The sequence below is a fragment of the Tamandua tetradactyla genome, chromosome 6 (genome assembly GCF_023851605.1).
Source record: "Tamandua tetradactyla isolate mTamTet1 chromosome 6, mTamTet1.pri, whole genome shotgun sequence".
In the NCBI taxonomy this organism is placed as follows: domain Eukaryota; kingdom Metazoa; phylum Chordata; class Mammalia; order Pilosa; family Myrmecophagidae; genus Tamandua; species Tamandua tetradactyla.
The window spans coordinates 43,380,781-43,398,437 of NC_135332.1; the positions used below are offsets into that span (position 1 = coordinate 43,380,781).

At 35.0% G+C, this 17,657-nt stretch overlaps 1 protein-coding gene across 2 annotated transcripts in view; it reads left to right on the forward strand.

The window, feature by feature from the left end:
- USP32 (ubiquitin specific peptidase 32) overlaps window positions 1–17,657 on the forward strand; it is a 332,680-nt gene that overhangs the window by 47,578 nt on the left and 267,445 nt on the right. For both annotated transcript variants that reach the window (XM_077165036.1, XM_077165035.1), the window contains exon 2: window positions 16,639–16,766. In XM_077165036.1, coding sequence (XP_077021151.1) covers window positions 16,639–16,766 — 128 coding nt within the window. The remainder of the gene's footprint in view (window positions 1–16,638; window positions 16,767–17,657) is intronic.

The following is a 17,657-nucleotide window of genomic DNA, read 5'->3' on the forward strand; positions in this document are numbered from 1 at the left end:
TTCCGCCATATAGTCTTGCATCAGAGACTTTTGTATTTTTTCAGGGAAGCTTGCATTGCATCATATGGAGTCCAGACTTCCTCATTTTAAATTACTTTGTTCTGCTTTGGTTGTTTGGGAAGTGTTTACACACTTTTACTTTTATGCAATAAAACTTCAGAATGTTGCCATCTTTGAAGTGTTTGTAGAACCACATATGGTTATCAGGAAATTGCTGGCAATTATGAGGTGCTTACTTTGATTAAAAAAGCATATGATCAAAAATGGACAGCACAATAATACCTAATTGTAATGTAATTATGTTAAAACACTGAATGAAGCTGCATCTGAGCTATAGTTTTTTTGTTTGTTTGTTTGTGTCTTTTGTTTTTTTTTCTTTTTCCTTTTTTTGTATGTATATATTTTTTATTTTTTATTATTATTTTTTTATTTTTTTCTCTATATTAACATTCTATATCTTTTTCTGTTGTTTTGCTAGTTCTTTTCCTAAATCGATGCAAATGTACCAAGAAATGATGATCATACATCTATGTGATAATATTAAGAATTACTGATTGCATATGTAGAATGGAGTGATTTCTAAATGTTGTGTTAATTAAAAAAAAGCATATGAATTCAATACTTTTGTTCATTAGTTTTTTCATGGCCAGATTCTTTTCTTGGTTTTAACAAATTTTTCTTTCTTTTGCTTTTATTTTTGAATTGGGACCTCGGTTTAAAATATATTTTCCCTTCAGTTTTTAATTTTTTCCTTAATGCCTCACAGCTAGTAACCTTTTTTTTAAATTTATTTTTTAAATTGTGGCTGTGTGTGTGTGTGTGTGCATTTACATATATATAACGTGAACTTACAATTGCAGCCATTTTTTTGCAAGCATTTTTAAGTGTAAATTCTGTGACAAAAGTTACATTTACAAAATTGTGGTACCATTACTGTCATTGCAAAACTCTTTCATTACCCAAACAGAACCCCATCTCATCCCTTTACCTTCTGTCCCTGGTAACCTCTAATCTACGTTTTGTCTCTATAATTTGCATATTCTGTGTATTTTTTGTATCTGGCTTATTGCATTTAGCATAATATTTTTGAGGTTTATTTATATAATATGTTTTAGGACCTCATTCCTTTTTATGGCTGAGTAGTTTTTTTTTTTTTTTTTAATTTTTTTATTAATCAAAAAAAAGAAAAGAAATTAACACAACATTTAGAAATCATTCCATTCTACAAATGCACTCAGTAATTCTTAGTATCATCACATAGATGTATGATCATCATTTCTTAGTACATTTGCATCGATTTAGGAAAAGAACTAGCAAAACAGCAGAAAAAAATATAGAATGTTAATATAGAGAAGAGAATTAAAATAATAATACTAATAATATATATATATATATATATATATATATATATAAAGGAAAAAGAAAAAAAACAAAAACAAAAGATACAAACACACAAACAAACAAAAAACCATATTTCAGGTGCAGCTTCATTCAGTGTTCCAACATAGTTACATTACACTTAGGTATTATTGTGCTGTCCATTTTTGAGTTTTTGTATCTAGTCCTGTTGCACAGTCTGTATCCCTTCAGCTCCAATTACCCATTATCTTACCCTGTTTCTAACTCCTGCTGGTCTCTGTTACCAATGATATATTCCAAGCTGATTCTCAAATGTCGGTTCACATCAGTGGGACCTTACAGTATTTGTCCTTTAGTTTTGGGCTAGACTCACTCAGCATAATGTTCTCTAGGTCCATCCATGTTATTACATGCTTCATAAGTTTAGTCTGTCTTAAAGCAGCATAATATTCCATCGTAGGTATACGCCACAGTTTGTTTAGCCACTCGTCTGTTGATGAACATTTTGGCTGTTTCCATCTCTTTGCAATTGTAGATAATGCTGCTATAAACACTGGTGTGCAAATGTCCGTCTGTGTCTTTGCCCTTAAGTCCCTTGAGTAGATACCTAGCAGTGGTATTGCTGGGTCGTAATCCATTCTGCCATTCTATGTCTTTTGATTGGGAAATTCAGTCCATTAACTTTTAGTATTATTACTGTTTGGATAATATTTTCCTCTACCATTTTGCCTTTTGTATTATATATATCATATCTGATTTTCCTTCTTTCTATACTTTACTCCATACCTCTCTCTTCTGTCTTTTCATATCTGACTCTAGTGCTCCCTTTAGTATTTCTTGCAGAGCTGATCTCTTGGTCACAAATTCTCTCAGTGACTTTTTGTCTATAAATGTTTTAATTTCTCCTTCATTTTTGAAGGACAATTTTGCTGGATATAGGAGTCTTGGTTGGCAGTTTTTCTCTTTTAGTAATTTAAATATATCATCCCACTGTCTTCTTGCCTCCATGGTTTCTGCTGAGAAATCTACACATAGTCTTATTGGGTTTCCCTTGTATGTGACAGATTGTTTTTCTCTTGCTGCTTTCAAGATCCTCTCTTTCTCTTTGACCTCTGACATTCTAACTAGTAAGTGTCTTGGAGAACGCCTATTTGGGTCTATTCTCTTTGGGGTGCGCTGCACTTCTTGGATCTGTAAATTTAGGTCTTTCATAAGAGTTGGGAAATTTTCAGTGATCATTTCTTCCATTAGTTTTTCTCCTCCTTTTCCCTTCTCTTCTCCTTCTGGGACACCCACAACACATATATTTGTGCGCTTCATATTGTCATTCAGTTCCCTGATCCCCTGCTCAAGTTTTTCCATTCTTTTCCCTATAGTTTCTGTTTCTTTTTGGAATTCAGATGTTCCATCCTCCAGTTCACTAATTGTAGCTTCTGTCTCTTTAGATCTACCATTGTAGGTATCCATTGTTTTTTCCATTTTTTCTTCTTTGTCCTTCACTCCCATAAGTTCTGTGATTTGTTTTTTCAGATTTTCTATTTCTTCTTTTTGTTCAGCCCATGTCTTCTTCATGTCCTCCCTCAATTTATTGATTTGGTTTTTGAAGAATTTTTCCATTTCTGTTCGTATATTCAGCATTAGTTGTCTCAGCTCCTGTATCTCATTTGAACTATTGGTTTGTTCCTTTGACTGGGCCATATCTTCAATTTTCCGAGCGTCATCCATTATTTTCTGCTGGTGTCTGGGCATTTGATCAGATTTCCCTGGTGTGGGACCCAGCTGGTTGAAAGCTTTTTCTGTGAAATCTCTGGGCTCTGTTTTTCTTTTCCTGCCCAGTAGGTGGCGCTCGTGGCGCTCGTCTGTCTGCACGGCAGTCGGCCCGGGAAACCGCGCGTGGAGGTGGGGGTCGCTGGCCGCCGCGGCTTGGGAGAGTGCCGGTCCCAATTGCCCAGCTGGCCCGAAACGCCAAGCGTGACGGGAGGGCCCCGCTATCCAATGTTCCCAGTCAGACCGGGGAGCCACATGCGTGGAGGGGACCCCAGTCGCCAGCCGACCCGGCCGGGAAAACGCGCGCCCCTCGGGTAGCTCACCGCAGCAGATTCTCCCTGCCCGTTCAGCTGTTCCAGAATGGGGTACGCTGTCTTTTTGGTCTCTGTCGTGACTCCGGGAGCTGTTTCGTATTGTTTCTGTTTCTTTAGTTGCTTTTCTGGAGGAGGAACTAAGACCCGCGCGTCTTACTAAGCCGCCATCTTCTCCGGAAGTCTCGCTGAGTAGTTTTTAATTGTATGGATATACTACATTTTGTTTATCCATTCCCCTGTTGATGGACAGTTGGTTTAGTTCCACCTTTTGGCTCTTGTGGATAATATTGCTGTAAATATTGGTATGCAAGTATCTTTGATTTCCTGCTTTCTGTTCTTTGTGATTTAGAATGGAATTGCTAGGTCATATGGTAATTCTATGTTTAACTTTTTGAGGAACCACAGTCTGTTTTTCCAGAATCTGTACCATTTTACATTTCTGCTGGTGTATTATAGGAGAGTTCATTTTCTCCACATACTTGTCATTTTTTGTTAAAAAAAAAACCCAACCTTCTAGTGGGTGTGAAGTGGTATTTTTTGATTCTGTTTTGCACTTCCCTAATGGCTAATGATATTGAATATCTTTTCATGTTCTTGTCAGCTGCCTTGTTTCTTTTGAATCAGTGAGTGCCTTTTGGCAAAAAGATTTTGCTCTAATTGAGAAGCTGCTTTAGATCTTGTAATGGGGTTTCTTACTACCTGTAAGCAGTAGATCTCTTCTCCCCCATGATGTCTGTAAAGTGGAAATAATTACTGTATTTTGGAATGAAAAGTAATCCATTATTTATATGGCTTCTGCCAACTTTTTGGAAAAAAATTAACATTAAAATAAAGAAGAAACTGTGGTACCTTTACAGTACTATGGATCAGCAAGGAATCCTTCATTGTCTTTATGTCTTCATAAAGACATCTTTATGTCTTCCTGTCTTGCAGCAGGAAAAATGGAATTGTGTTTTATGCAAGAGACTTACCTTGCTTAGTTGGCTGGAATTTTTACTTATTGGCAACTCTTGAGAATCCTTTTAGTTTGTTTTTGTACCTGTCAGCTTATATGGTTCTTTGAAGTACTGGGGATTTTTTTTAAAAAAAATAGGCTTAAGATTCTTATCTGCTTTAATAATTGCAGTGTGTTTCTGTTTCTGGAGGGAAGACGGCATCACAGTTTTCAACAATAGATTTAAGTGAAAGATTACATATCTAATTAAATTATATTTCTTTTTCCTAAAAGTACAGTGAAATATTCATTTTAGTTTTAAACATCAGGGTACCAGAACTATTACTATTTTGAAAATGGATTAATTTTCATGTCACTTGAAGCTGACCCTTTGTAGAAGTTTTATTAGAAATAAGGGGAAAACAAGTTTTAAGGCCAAACATTTTTTGGTAGCTTTGTTCTAATTTCTTCTGTGTGTTTGTTCTGTGGCATTATTCTTGATAGTTTAATAAAATTGCATAGAAAATTATATTTATTAAAGTAGCCCTCTCTGAATAAATCCTTTTAGTAATTACTTTTTTTCTGATGACTCCATAACCATTATCATGAAGTCACAGTGTAGAGTAATGAAAAAAGTAGTAAGATCTTTATATATAACTAGGACAAGAATTCCTCGGGGAAATATTGAGCGAATGATTAAAGGAAAGGTAATTCTTTAGTTACAGATTAATTGCCTTGAAAGTTAAATTCATCTTTTTTTTGGGCATGGGCAGGCTCTGGGAATTGAACCTGGGTCTCCGGCATGGCAGGTGCGAACTCTGCCACGGAAGCACTGTTGCCCGCCCTAAATTCATCTTTAAAACAGTCATTTTTAATGAAATAAACTCATTTATGAAATTAGATTTGTAATAATTAGAACATTTTCTTCTTTAAATAAAATTAACTTTCACCGTTGGAATAACTTCTGTTTTCTTCAGACCAAAAGCTAGTGGTGATGTTGCCTGTTCCTCTACTTGAATTTTTAGTAAGACAGTAATGATTTTTTTCCATGCTGGTGAGTGTGTACTCTTAGTCTGTTGCCATGTGTGCCATTAGCTTTATAATTAGGTACCTGTTTGAAAACTGTGATTGAGAGCTTAGAATGGAAATAATATATATCATTGCTAATGGAAAAATTAGGGAGCTAGGAGGTAGGAATATTTAAAATAGTCATGAAAATTATCTGATACATGAAACCTTTCTACAAAAATTTGAAGCTGTTATATTTTATTATAATTTAAAAAATTCCGGGTAAAACATTTGCCATTACCAGGATTGATGTGTACTTTCTAATCATAAAGTACTGTGGAAAATAAAAAGGAAGAACTCAGTTTGACAGTGTAGATACTTGAATTTTCTTTAATGTACTTAATTGTAGAAACATGACTGTTTTCCCTTTATGTAATCTTTTCATAATTGCTTTTATATAGGAATTCTGTTTGATGATTTATCAAATATTGTATGTTGTTACTGTAAATAGTACTGAAAATGACATTTTCCCCAGTCATTTCTTTGGTGTAATGGTTGTTAAATTATCAGTTTGTTTTCAAAAGTATTTCTCCCATTGGGAAGAGAGATCTATATGCATTCTTTTTCACTAGTTTGCTCAGAGGAATGTTAAAAAAGACCAATTATTTTCACAATTCTAGATTTCATTAATTTGTTTTCTTTGACCAATTGATTTTTTCCCCAAATTTGACTGATATTGTTCTAGTTTGCTAGCTGGCGGAATGCAATACACCAGAGACAGATTGGCTTTTAATAAAAGGGGATTTATTTTGTTGGTTCTTCAGAGGAAAGGCAGCTAACTTTCCACTGAGGTTCTTTCTTACGTGGAAGGCACAAGATGGTCTCTGCTGGTCTTCTCTCCAGGCCCCTGGGTTCCAACAACTTTCCCCGGGGTGACTTCTTTCTGCATTTCCAAAGGCCTGGGTTGAGCTGCTAGTGCTGAGATGAGGAATGCTGAGCTGCTTAGCTGTGCTACCTTGGGCTCTCTCATTTAAGCACCAGCCAATTAAGTCAAACGTCACTCATTGCAGCAGACAGGCCTCCTAGCCGACTGCAGATATAATTAGCAACAGATGAGGTTCACGTACCATTGGCTTGTGTCCGCAGCAACAGAACTAGGTATGCTCACCTGGCCAAGTTGACAGCTGAATCTACCTAACACAGATATGTTCTCTTCTAAGATTTTTTTTTTGAGTGCCTCGACAAGGATTTTGCTGACAACTTAAGAATGGGTGAACATTCATAGAATTGTATGTACATTTTCTTGGTTTTTTAACTAGAAGGCACAAGAAATTAACTTTCAACTTGAATAATATGAATTTAGGTAGTACTAGTAGGAGACTGCAGAAGATCTGACCTAATTCTATAATCATTTGATGAAGGTGTATATCTATGCTGTTATTTGTGCTTTACTCAATGAATGACAGCCTAAAATATAAAGTGACTTATAATAAAAGATGAATCTCATTGGAAGATTTGACTTTCTTTGCAAGCTTATTGATGGATGGACAGTGACCTTTCTGGAAAGGGGAACTTTAGCATATGTTATGTACATCTTTAATTGTGTTGTAAAAGAATAACCTTAAAGTGAAAAAGAATGGAGGTAATAAATGATTATGAATTCATGGATATTAAATGTGATTGGTTTAGCAAGTATGGGTCGGGGGGCTAAAACCCAAGTGAAACACACTTGTGTATGTTTTGTTTCTTTTTTCTCTTAAATTTCTGAGCTACCATTTAGTATCATGAACTTTTGCAAGACAGGGATGCTCTATATCTCTGTATTTATTGAATGTAAAAGTATATATTAAAAAACAAAACACCAACACAGAGATATGTATTATCCTATCTCATGAAAACTGTTGTAAGAATCTTACAAGAGAGTGCCTGTGAAAGTTCCTTTCTAAAGAATAAATCTAGGTGTTAAATGCACCCATTTTTATTAATCTTAGTTTAATGGATTTAAGGCTGTGATGACAACCCTCCATTACTTTTTTGATTAGATTTACATAGGGAATTGGGCTACTAGTTGTTTATTGCCTAAGTTGTTTTTTTTCTTCACACTGGGGGAAAGGAGGTTACATTTATTTTAATGTAGTTGAACTGATGAGTGCCATATTTCAGATAGCTTCAGAAATTTATGAAACAGAAGAATAATAAGTTTTGTGCTTGATTTATGAAACTCCTGGAAACACTAAATGAGCTAGAAAACTTGTCATCAGCATATGTTGAATAGTCATTTTGTTCTGTTATGGAAAATTAAAACTAATGAATACTTACTTGAGGGTATTTTCTCCATGATATATTTAAGTACTCTCCTGCAGTGTTTAAGTATACAATAGATTTCTTGTTCCCATGTCTTTTTTGATTTCTGTTTTTTTCTTATAAGCAGTTTTCAAAGACATTTTAGTCCCCAGCAATTGTTAACTTTATTGTCATATATTTATTGTGTTTCAAAATATGGTCTGGCGTTGTTAATAGATGAAAACTTGTACAACTTGTATGATTCTCCATTTGTGTTCTAAATTTATCAGTTTTTCACACAGATTTCATCGAACAACCTTGTTCACACAGATTCCATTGTTTTTTGTTCATATTTTTATGCTTGTTATTAAATACTAATAGGAAGGAGGAAGCAGAATTTTCTCTTACGCTGCTTCAATTTCTCATGTAGTGCAGCAAAGCTCAGGGATGCTGGCAAACAGAAACAGTGGCAGATGGGCCAACCTGATGCTCTGCAAAGATAGGTTGGTTCATTTTGATTACAGACACTGGCAGTCTGTGAAGGGAAGATATGGAGCCACAGTCTATTTCACAGGCCGCCTTAAACATGTATGTTGTGGTAAAGTCAAGAACTACTTTGTATGGATATAGTAGAAGTAATGCCTGGATCCAGTTTTGTTTATAGACACATACCCACATACCCCATGACAGCAACACTGTCAACAGTATATCTTTGAAAACTAAGGATACACACATATACACACAGCTACACTGTTTTCTACTTTGAATTAAAGATGATCTACTCAGGGATATAAACTGGATATAATAGACAAGAGTCCAGACTTATATTTTTTGACCACGGAAACTATGTATAGATGAAGATCAAGTTCATAGGGTGACTTATAGAATCTGAAGTCAAGGCTTGGCTGAAATACTGTATATCTGCAATGAAAAGGTAGTACAAACAATACTGTGGAAACACTAGATGAAGCAGAATAACAGTAAAATTGAAAGTCATTTATAATATTTAACAGTAAATATAAATAAATTTAAATTTGAATTACATAACTATAATATAGAATTTAAATTGTATAATAATAAATTTAAATATAATTTTAAAGTGTATTTAACAGTATATCTAAATGAAAATGCTTAAAGATACGGAATATCCTCCCTAGCTAGGTCAGCCAACCCTTTTCAGAGATTAATTCAGCTACAGTCTCACATTATCTATTTTTTTTTTTTCATTTTTACAATGTGAATTTATTAGCTTACAAATTTGCAGTTCTAAGGCTCTGGAAATGTCCAAATTAAGGCTTGAACAGGATGATACCTTCTCTGAAGAAAGGCTGTTGTCATCCAGAACACCTCAGTCACATGAGAAGTCACATGGCCAGTGTATGTTCATCCTTCTCTCCTGGGTTTTCTTGCTTTCAGCTTCTGGTTTCAGTGGCTTTTTCTTTCAGCTCTTCCAGGGGCTTTTACTCTGTGAGTTTCTCTTGGTTTTAACTATCTTATCCTCTCATAAAGGACTCTGGTAAAGGGGTTGATGCCTACCCTGGATGAGGCAGGTTGCATCGCAATTGAAAGAACTTAATCAAAATGTACCACCCACAATAGTCCTGCCCTAATAAGGATGGATTAAAAGGATATGACCTTTTATGGGGTACATAACATTCTCAAATTAACATAAAGATAAAAGGCATATGTGAAAAGCACACAGCTATCAACCTCCTTAATGGTGGAAGACTGAAAGCTTTCCCTCTAAGATTGGGGACAAGACAATTATGCCCACTGTCACCACTGTTATTCAATATTGTACTGTGAGTTTTCCCCAAAGAAATTAGTCAACTGTGGTTCACTGTTTTTGTAGTACAATTCCATGATTCTTTAAAATTTTTTTATTCTCATTGCCTGTACACAATCCAACATTTCGCTTTTTATGCACATTCAGATATTTATTTTGGTGCTTTTAATTGTGTTCACCATGATTCGGAGAGAGTTGGCCTCAGAAAGGTTTCCTGGCTTAGTCTTTACAATTTTTTTTTTTAATTAATTAAAAAAAATTAACTAACACAACATTAGAAATCAATCCATTCTACATATGCAATCAGTAATTCTTAATATCATCACATAGGTGTATGGTCATCATTTCTCAGTACATATGCATCGTTTTAGAGAAAGAAATAGCACGACAACAGAAAAAGAAATAAAATGATAACACAGAGAAAACACAAATAAAAATAAAAAGTACAAAAATATATAAGAGAAAGAAAAAAAAACAAAAAAAACTATAGATCAGATGCAGCTTCATTCAGCGTTCCAACATAATTACATTACAATTAGGCAGTATTATGCTGACCATTTTTTTTTAGACATCATACCATTCTACATATGCAATCAGTAATTCTTAACATCATCACATAGATGCATGATCATCGTTTCTTAGTACATTTGCATCGGTTTAGAAGAACTAGCAGTATAACAGAAAAAAATATAGAATGTTAATATAGAGAAAAAAATAAAAGTAATAATAATAAGAACAAAACAAACAAAACAAAACAAAACAAGAACCTATAGCTCGGATGCAGCTTCGTTCAGTATTTTAACATGATTACTTTACAATTAGGTATTATTGTGCTGTCCATTTTTGAGTTTTTGTATCTAGTCCTATTGCACAGTCTGTATTCCATCATCTCCAATTACCCATTATCTTACCCTGTTTCTAACTCCTGCTGAACTCTGTTACCAATGACATATTCCAAGTTTATTCTCGAGTGTCGATTCACATCATTGGGACCATACAGTATTTGTCTTTTAGTTTTTGGCTAGACTCACTCAGCATAATGTTCTCTAGGTCCATCCATGTTATTACATGCTTCATAAGTTTATCCTGCCTTAAAGCTGCATAATATTCCATCGTATGTATATACCACAGTTTGTTTAGCCACTCGTCTGTTGATGGACATTTTGGCTGTTTCCATCTCTTTGCAATTGTAAATAACGCTGCTATAAACATTGGTGTGCAAATGTCTGTTTGAGTTTTTGCCTTTAATTCCTTTGAGTAGATTCCCAGCAATGGTATTGCTGGGTCGTGTGGCAATTCTATATTCAGCTTTTTGAGGAACCGCCAAACTGCTTTCCACAGTGGATGCACCATTTGACATTCCCACCAACAGTGGATAAGTGTGCCTCTTTCTCCGCATCCTCTCCAGCACTTGTCATTTTCTGTTTTGTTGATAATGGCCATTCTGGTGGGTGTGAGATGATATCTCATTGTGGTTTTGATTTGCATTTCTCTAATGGCCAGGGACATTGAGCATCTCTTAATGTGTCTTTTGGCCATTTGTATTTCCTCCTATGAGAGGTGTCTATTCAAGTCTTTTTCCCATTTTGTAATTGGGTTGGCTATCTTTTTGTTGTTGAGTTGAACAATCTCATTATAAATTCTGGATACTAGACCTTTATCTGATATGTCATTTCCAAATATTGATTCCCATTGTGTAGGGTGTCTTTCTACTTTCTTGATGAAGTTTTTTGATGCACAAAAGTGTTTAATTTTGAGGAGTTCCCATTTATTTATTTCCTTCTTCAGTGCTCTTGCTTTAGGTGTAAGGTCCATAAAACCGCCTCCAATTGTAAGATTCATAAGATATCTCCCTACATTTTCCTCTAACTGTTCTATGGTCTTAGACCTAATGTTTAGATCTTTGATCCATTTTGAGTTAACTTTTGTGTAGGGTGTGAGAGATGGGTCTTCTTTCATTCTTTTGCATATGGATATCCAGTTCTCTAGGCACCATTTATTGAAGAGACTGTTCTGTCCCAGGTGAGTTGGCTTGACTGCCTTATCAAAGATCAAATGTCCATAGATGAGAGGGTCTATATCTGAGCACTCTATTCGATTCCATTGGTCGATATATCTATCTTTATGCCAATACCATGCTGTTTTGACCACTGTGGCTTCATAATATGCCTTAAAGTCAGGCAGCACAAGACCTCCAGCTTCGTTTTTTTTCCTCAAGATGTTTTTAGCAATTTGGGGCACCCTGCCCTTCCAGATAAATTTGCTTATTGGTTTTTCTATTTCTGAAAAATAAGTTGTTGGGATTTTGATTGGTATTGCATTGAATCTGTAAATCAATTTAGGTAGGATTGACATCTTAACTATATTTAGTCTTCCAATCCATGAACACGGTATGCCCTTCCATCTATTTAGGTCTTCTGTGATTTCTTTTAGCAGTTTTTTGTAGTTTTCTTTATATAGGTTTTTTGTCTCTTTGGTTAAATTTATTCCTAGGTATTTTATTCTTTTAGTTGCAATTGTAAATGGGATTCGTTTCTTGATTTCCCCCTCAGCTTGTTCATTACTAGTGTATAGAAATGCTACAGATTTTTGAATGTTGATCTTGTAACCTGCTACTTTGCTGTATTCATTTATTAGCTCTAGTAGTTTTGTTGTGGATTTTTCTGGGTTTTCGGCGTATAGTATCATATCGTTTGCAAACAGTGATAGTTTTACTTCTTCCTTTCCAATTTTGATGCCTTGTACTTCTTTTTCTTGTCTAATTGCTCTGGCTAGAACCTGCAACACAATGTTGAATAATAGTGGTGATAGTGGACATCCTTGTCTTGTTCCTGATCTTAGGGGGAAAGTTTTCAATTTTTCCCCATTGAGGATGATATTAGCTGTGGGTTTTTCATATATTCCCTCTATCATTTTAAGGAAGTTCCCTTGTATTCCTATCTTTTGAAGTGTTTTCAACAGGAAAGGATGTTGAATCTTGTCAAATGCCTTCTCTGCATCAATTGAGATGATCATGTGATTTTTCTGCTTTGATTTGTTGATATGGTGTATTACATTAATTGATTTTCTTATGTTGAACCATCCTTGCATACCTGGGATGAATCCTACTTGGTCATGATGTATAATTCTTTTAATGTGTTGTTGGATACGATTTGCTAGAATTTTATTGAGGATTTTTGCATCTATATTCATTAGAGAGATTGGTCTGTAGTTTTCTTTTTTTGTAATATCTTTGCCTGGTTTTAGTATGAGGGTGATGTTGGCTTCATAGAATGAATTAGGTAGTTTTCCCTCCACTTCAATTTTTTTGAAGAGTTTGAGGAGAGTTGGTCCTAATTCTTTCTGGAATGTTTTATAGAATTCACATGTGAAGCCATCTGGTCCTGGACTTTTCTTTTTAGGAAGCTTTTGAATGACTAATTCAATTTCTTTACTTGTGATTGGTTTGTTGAGGTCATCTATGTCTTCTTGAGTCAAAGTCGGTTGTTCATGTCTTTCCAGGAACCCGTCCATTTCCTCCAAATTGTTGTATTTATTAGCGTAAAGTTGTTCATAGTATCCTGTTATTACCTCCTTTATTTCTGTGAGGTCAGTAGTTATGTCTCCTCTTCCATTTCTGATCTTATTTATTTGCATCCTCTCTCTTCTTCTTTTTGTCAATCTTGCTAAGGGCCCATCAATTTTATTGATTTTCTCATAGAACCAACTTCTGGTCTTATTGATTTTCTCTATTGTTTTCATGTTTTCAATTTCATTTATTTCTGCTCTAATCTTTGTTATTTCTTTCCTTTTGCTTGCTTTGGGATTAGTTTGCTGTTCTTCCAAGTGGACAGTTAATTCCTGCATTTTTGCCTTTTCTTCTTTTCTGATATAGGCATTTAGGGCAATAAATTTCCCTCTTAGCACTGCCTTTGCTGCGTCCCATAAGTTTTGATATGTTGTGTTTTCATTTTCATTCGCCTCGAGGTATTTACTAATTTCTCTTGCAATTTCTCCTCTGACCCACGTGTTGTTTAAGAGTGTGTTGTTGAGCCTCCACGTATTTGTGAATTTTCTGGCACTCCGCCTATTATTGATTTCCAACCTCATTCCTTTATGATCCGAGAAAATGTTGTGTATGATTTCAGTCTTTTTAAATTTGTTAAGACTTGCTTTGTGACCCAGCATATGGTCTATCTTTGAGAATGATCCATGAGCACTTGAGAAAAAGGTGTATCCTGCTGTTGTGGGATGTAATGTCCTATAAATGTCTGTTAAGTCTAGCTCATTTATAGTAATATTCAGATTCTCTGTTTCTTTATTGAGCCTCTGTCTAGATATTCTGTCCATTGATGAGAGTGGTGAATTGAAGTCTCCAACTATTATGGTATATGTGTCTATTTCCGTTTTCAGTGTTTGCAGTGTATTCCTCACGTATTTTGGGGCATTCTGGTTCGGTGCATAAATATTTATGATTGTTATGTCTTCTTGTTTAATTGTTCCTTTTATTAGTATATAGTGTCCTTCTTTGTCTCTTTTAACTGTTTTACATTTGAAGTCTAATTTGTTGGATATTAGTATAGCCACTCCTGCTCTTTTCTGGTTGTTATTTGCATGAAATATCTTTTTCCAACCTTTCACTTTCAACCTATGTTTATCTTTGGGTCTAAGATGTGTTTCCTATAGACAGCATATAGAAGGATCCTGTGTTTGAATCCATTCTGCCAATCTATGTCTTTTGATTGGGGAATTCAGTCCCTTAACATTTAGTGTTTATTACTGTTTGGATAATATTTTCCTCTACCATTTTGCCCTTTGTATTATATATATCATATCTGACTTTCCTTCTTTCTACACTCTTCTCCATACCTCTCTCTTCTGTCTTTTCGTATCTGACTCTAGTGCTCCCTTTAGTATTTCTTGCCGAGCTGGTCTCTTGGTCACAAATTCTCTCAGTGACTTTTTGTCTGAGAATGTTTTAATTTCTCCCTCATTTTTGAAGGACAATTTTGCTGGATATAGGAGTCTTGGTTGGCAGTTTTTCTCTTTTAGTAATTTAAATATATCATCCCACTGTCTTCTAGCTTCCATGGTTTCTGCTGAGAAATCTACACATAGTCTTATTGGGTTTCCCTTGTATGTGATGGATTGTTTTTCTCTTGCTGCTTTCAGGATCCTCTCTTTCTCTTTGACCTCTGACATTCTAACTAGTAAGTGTCTTGGAGAACGCGTATTTCGGTCTAATCTCTTTGGGGTGCTCTGCACATCTTGGATCTGTAATTTTAGGTCTTTCATAAGAGTTGGGAAATTTTCAGTGATAATTTCTTCCATTAGTTTTTCTCCTCCTTTTCCCTTCTCTTCTCCTTCTGGGACACCCACAACACATATATTTGAGCGCTTCATATTGTCCTTTAGTTCCCTGATACCCTGTTCAAATTTTTCCATTCTTTTCCCTATAGTTTCTGTTTCTTTTTGGAATTCAGATGTTCCATCCTCCAAATCACTAATTGTATCTTCTGTCTCTTTAAATCTATCATTGTAGGTATCCATTGTTTTTTCCATCTTTTCTACTTTATCCTTCACTTCCATAAGTTCTGTGATTTGTTTTTTCAGTTTTTCTATTTCTTCTTCTTGTTCAGCCCATGTCAGATACTTTTTAGTCTTTATCTTGCTGTTCCTTTGTGCCTTAGGTGAGGCTGTTAACCAATCCCTTCTTGGCTTTGGAGACCATACTCTCTTCTGTTTTTCCTTCTGACTCTTCCTTATTAATATTGTTTGAGCATTTTTTTCTTTCTGTGTACACACTGGAAGCATTGTTTTCTTTCTAATTGTTTTAGTTATCATCCATATGCTATGACTCCCACCGAACCTCTTGTGTACTTCCCACTCATAATTCTAAAAACATGCTGGAGCATCCAAAGATCCCTCATTTTCAGTATACCCAAAATAGAAGTATCATCTTTTCTTCCTGGCTAACTCTTTTTCTTTCATTCCTTGTCTACATGATAACAACACCACCCTTCAAATGTCCCAAGATAGAAACCTGGGTATTGGTCTGCATTGCTTCTATTCCCAGTCAAGCTTTAAGCTCTCTGATTCTTCTAGGCATTTCCCAGATTTGGCTTCTCCTTTTCTTCTTTTTTATTCCTCCTTTTCTTTTTGTAGTTGCAGTTTACTTCTTGCTTCCAGGTTTGTGCCCCCTAAATTCTGTTCTCTGTACTTCTAGTACTGCAAGCCATCTGAGTTTGTGTCTGTTTCCTGTGTCCTTTCTGCCTGAAGTTTGTCTCTAAATTGTAATTGACAGTGACCCTTCCAACATTAAGCCCAAATTGTTACTGTAAAGAAAATCTGTTACTTGGTCCCTCTATCTTTCTAAGTTCTCCATGCATCAAATATCAATGTATAGATATATACATGCTCCTGAAACAAACTGTTATCTCTGCCTGGTATGCCCTTGCCTCTTTTTGCTTGGTGGTTTGCCCTTAAGATTTAAAGTAACCATCCTTTCTTCCCAGAAGGCTTCTCTGTTTTCCACAACATGGGCCACAGGTACAATTTCTGTGCCTCCATTGTAGTCACTATACTGACCACATGATATTTAAAGACACTTGTTTCTCTGTTCTTGTAGTCAGAGATTGTTTTATACAGATTTCAGTTTTCAGTGACTAAAATAAAGTAGTAGCTCAGTAATTTTACTTCTTTTTTGGCCATGGATGCCTAAAATTTTAGGTTGTTAATTTCATCTCTTTATAGATCATTTTCTTTGTAATTGATAGTAAAATCTAAATTAAGCATGGAGCTATCTTCCACATTGATAGATATGTGCTCAAGAGGTACAAATGATACAGATTTTATTCTGCAAGAAATGAATGTATTGCTCCTGAAACATTAATATCTGAATCCGATGCCATTTAGCTTTTCTGATAATATGAAACATTACCTATTTCTTTCCTCTGTCTAGAATTTGTATGGGTTAAGTTAAAGAATTGTGTTTTTAATAAGCAAGTCAGGAATTCTCATATTTATTTTCTGTATTAGATATGAAAATATTAGAATTTTGACAAAATACCTTTGGGTTTATTTTACTTATCTAGAAAGAGAAGTAATATTTGCCAATTTTTCTGAGGAACTTAGCTGAAAAAGTTTAGATTGTGAGAAACGTCTTTTCACTTTTGGTTTCTTATCCATCATTTCCTTCTGAATTATAGTTACTGATGTAGAGTTGAAACGACTGAAAGATGCCTTTAAGAGGACGTGTGGACTGTCATATTACATGGGCCAGCACTGCTTCATCAGAGAAGTGCTTGGGGATGGAGTACCTCCAAAAGTTGCTGAGGTAATGTTTATGATCTACTTTTTCCTTTTGAGATAGTTATCCACCCTAGACTTAATTCATATATTTTTTTAATAGAGCATTTTTAGGTTTACAGAAACATCATACAGAAAACATAGTGCCCTTATATCCTCCTCTCACACACTTAGTTTTCCCTATTAACATTTTGCATTAGTGTAGTACCTTTCTTGCAATTCATGAAACAATATTATTATAATTAAGCTATTATTATGCTATTAACTTTGGTGCACTGTTTACATTAGTGTTCACTCATTATATTGTACAATTTTCTGGGGGTTTTTTGGTGTGTGTATGCTGTAACTTATATATAACCTAAAATTTCCCTTTTCAGATATACATTTCGGTGGTATTAATTATATTTGCAAAGTTGTACTTTCGCTCCCATCATCTATTTCCAAAACTTTTTCATTACCCCAAACAGAAATTCCATATTAATTAAACATTAATTCCCCATTTACTTGCCCCTGGTAAGCTGAATTCCAGGTTCTGACTTTAAGAATGTGCATACTCTGCTTATTTCATGTAAGTGAGACCATATGGTATTTATCCTTTTGTGTCTGGCTCTATTCACTCATCATGATGTTTTCTAGGTTCATTCATGTTGTAGCATGCAACTGAACTTTATTTCTTCTTTAAGGCTGAATAATATTCCATTTAATGCGTATATCACATTTTTCCCATCTATTTGTTGATAGACACTTTGGTTGCTTCCACCTTTTGGCAATTATGAATAGTGCTTCTGTGAACATCGGTGTGCAAATGTCTGTTTGAGTCCCTGCTTTCAGTTCTTTTGGGCATGTACCTAGAAGTGGCATTGCTGAGTCATATGTTAGTTCTGTAGTTAACTTTCTGAGAACTTGCCATACTGTTTTC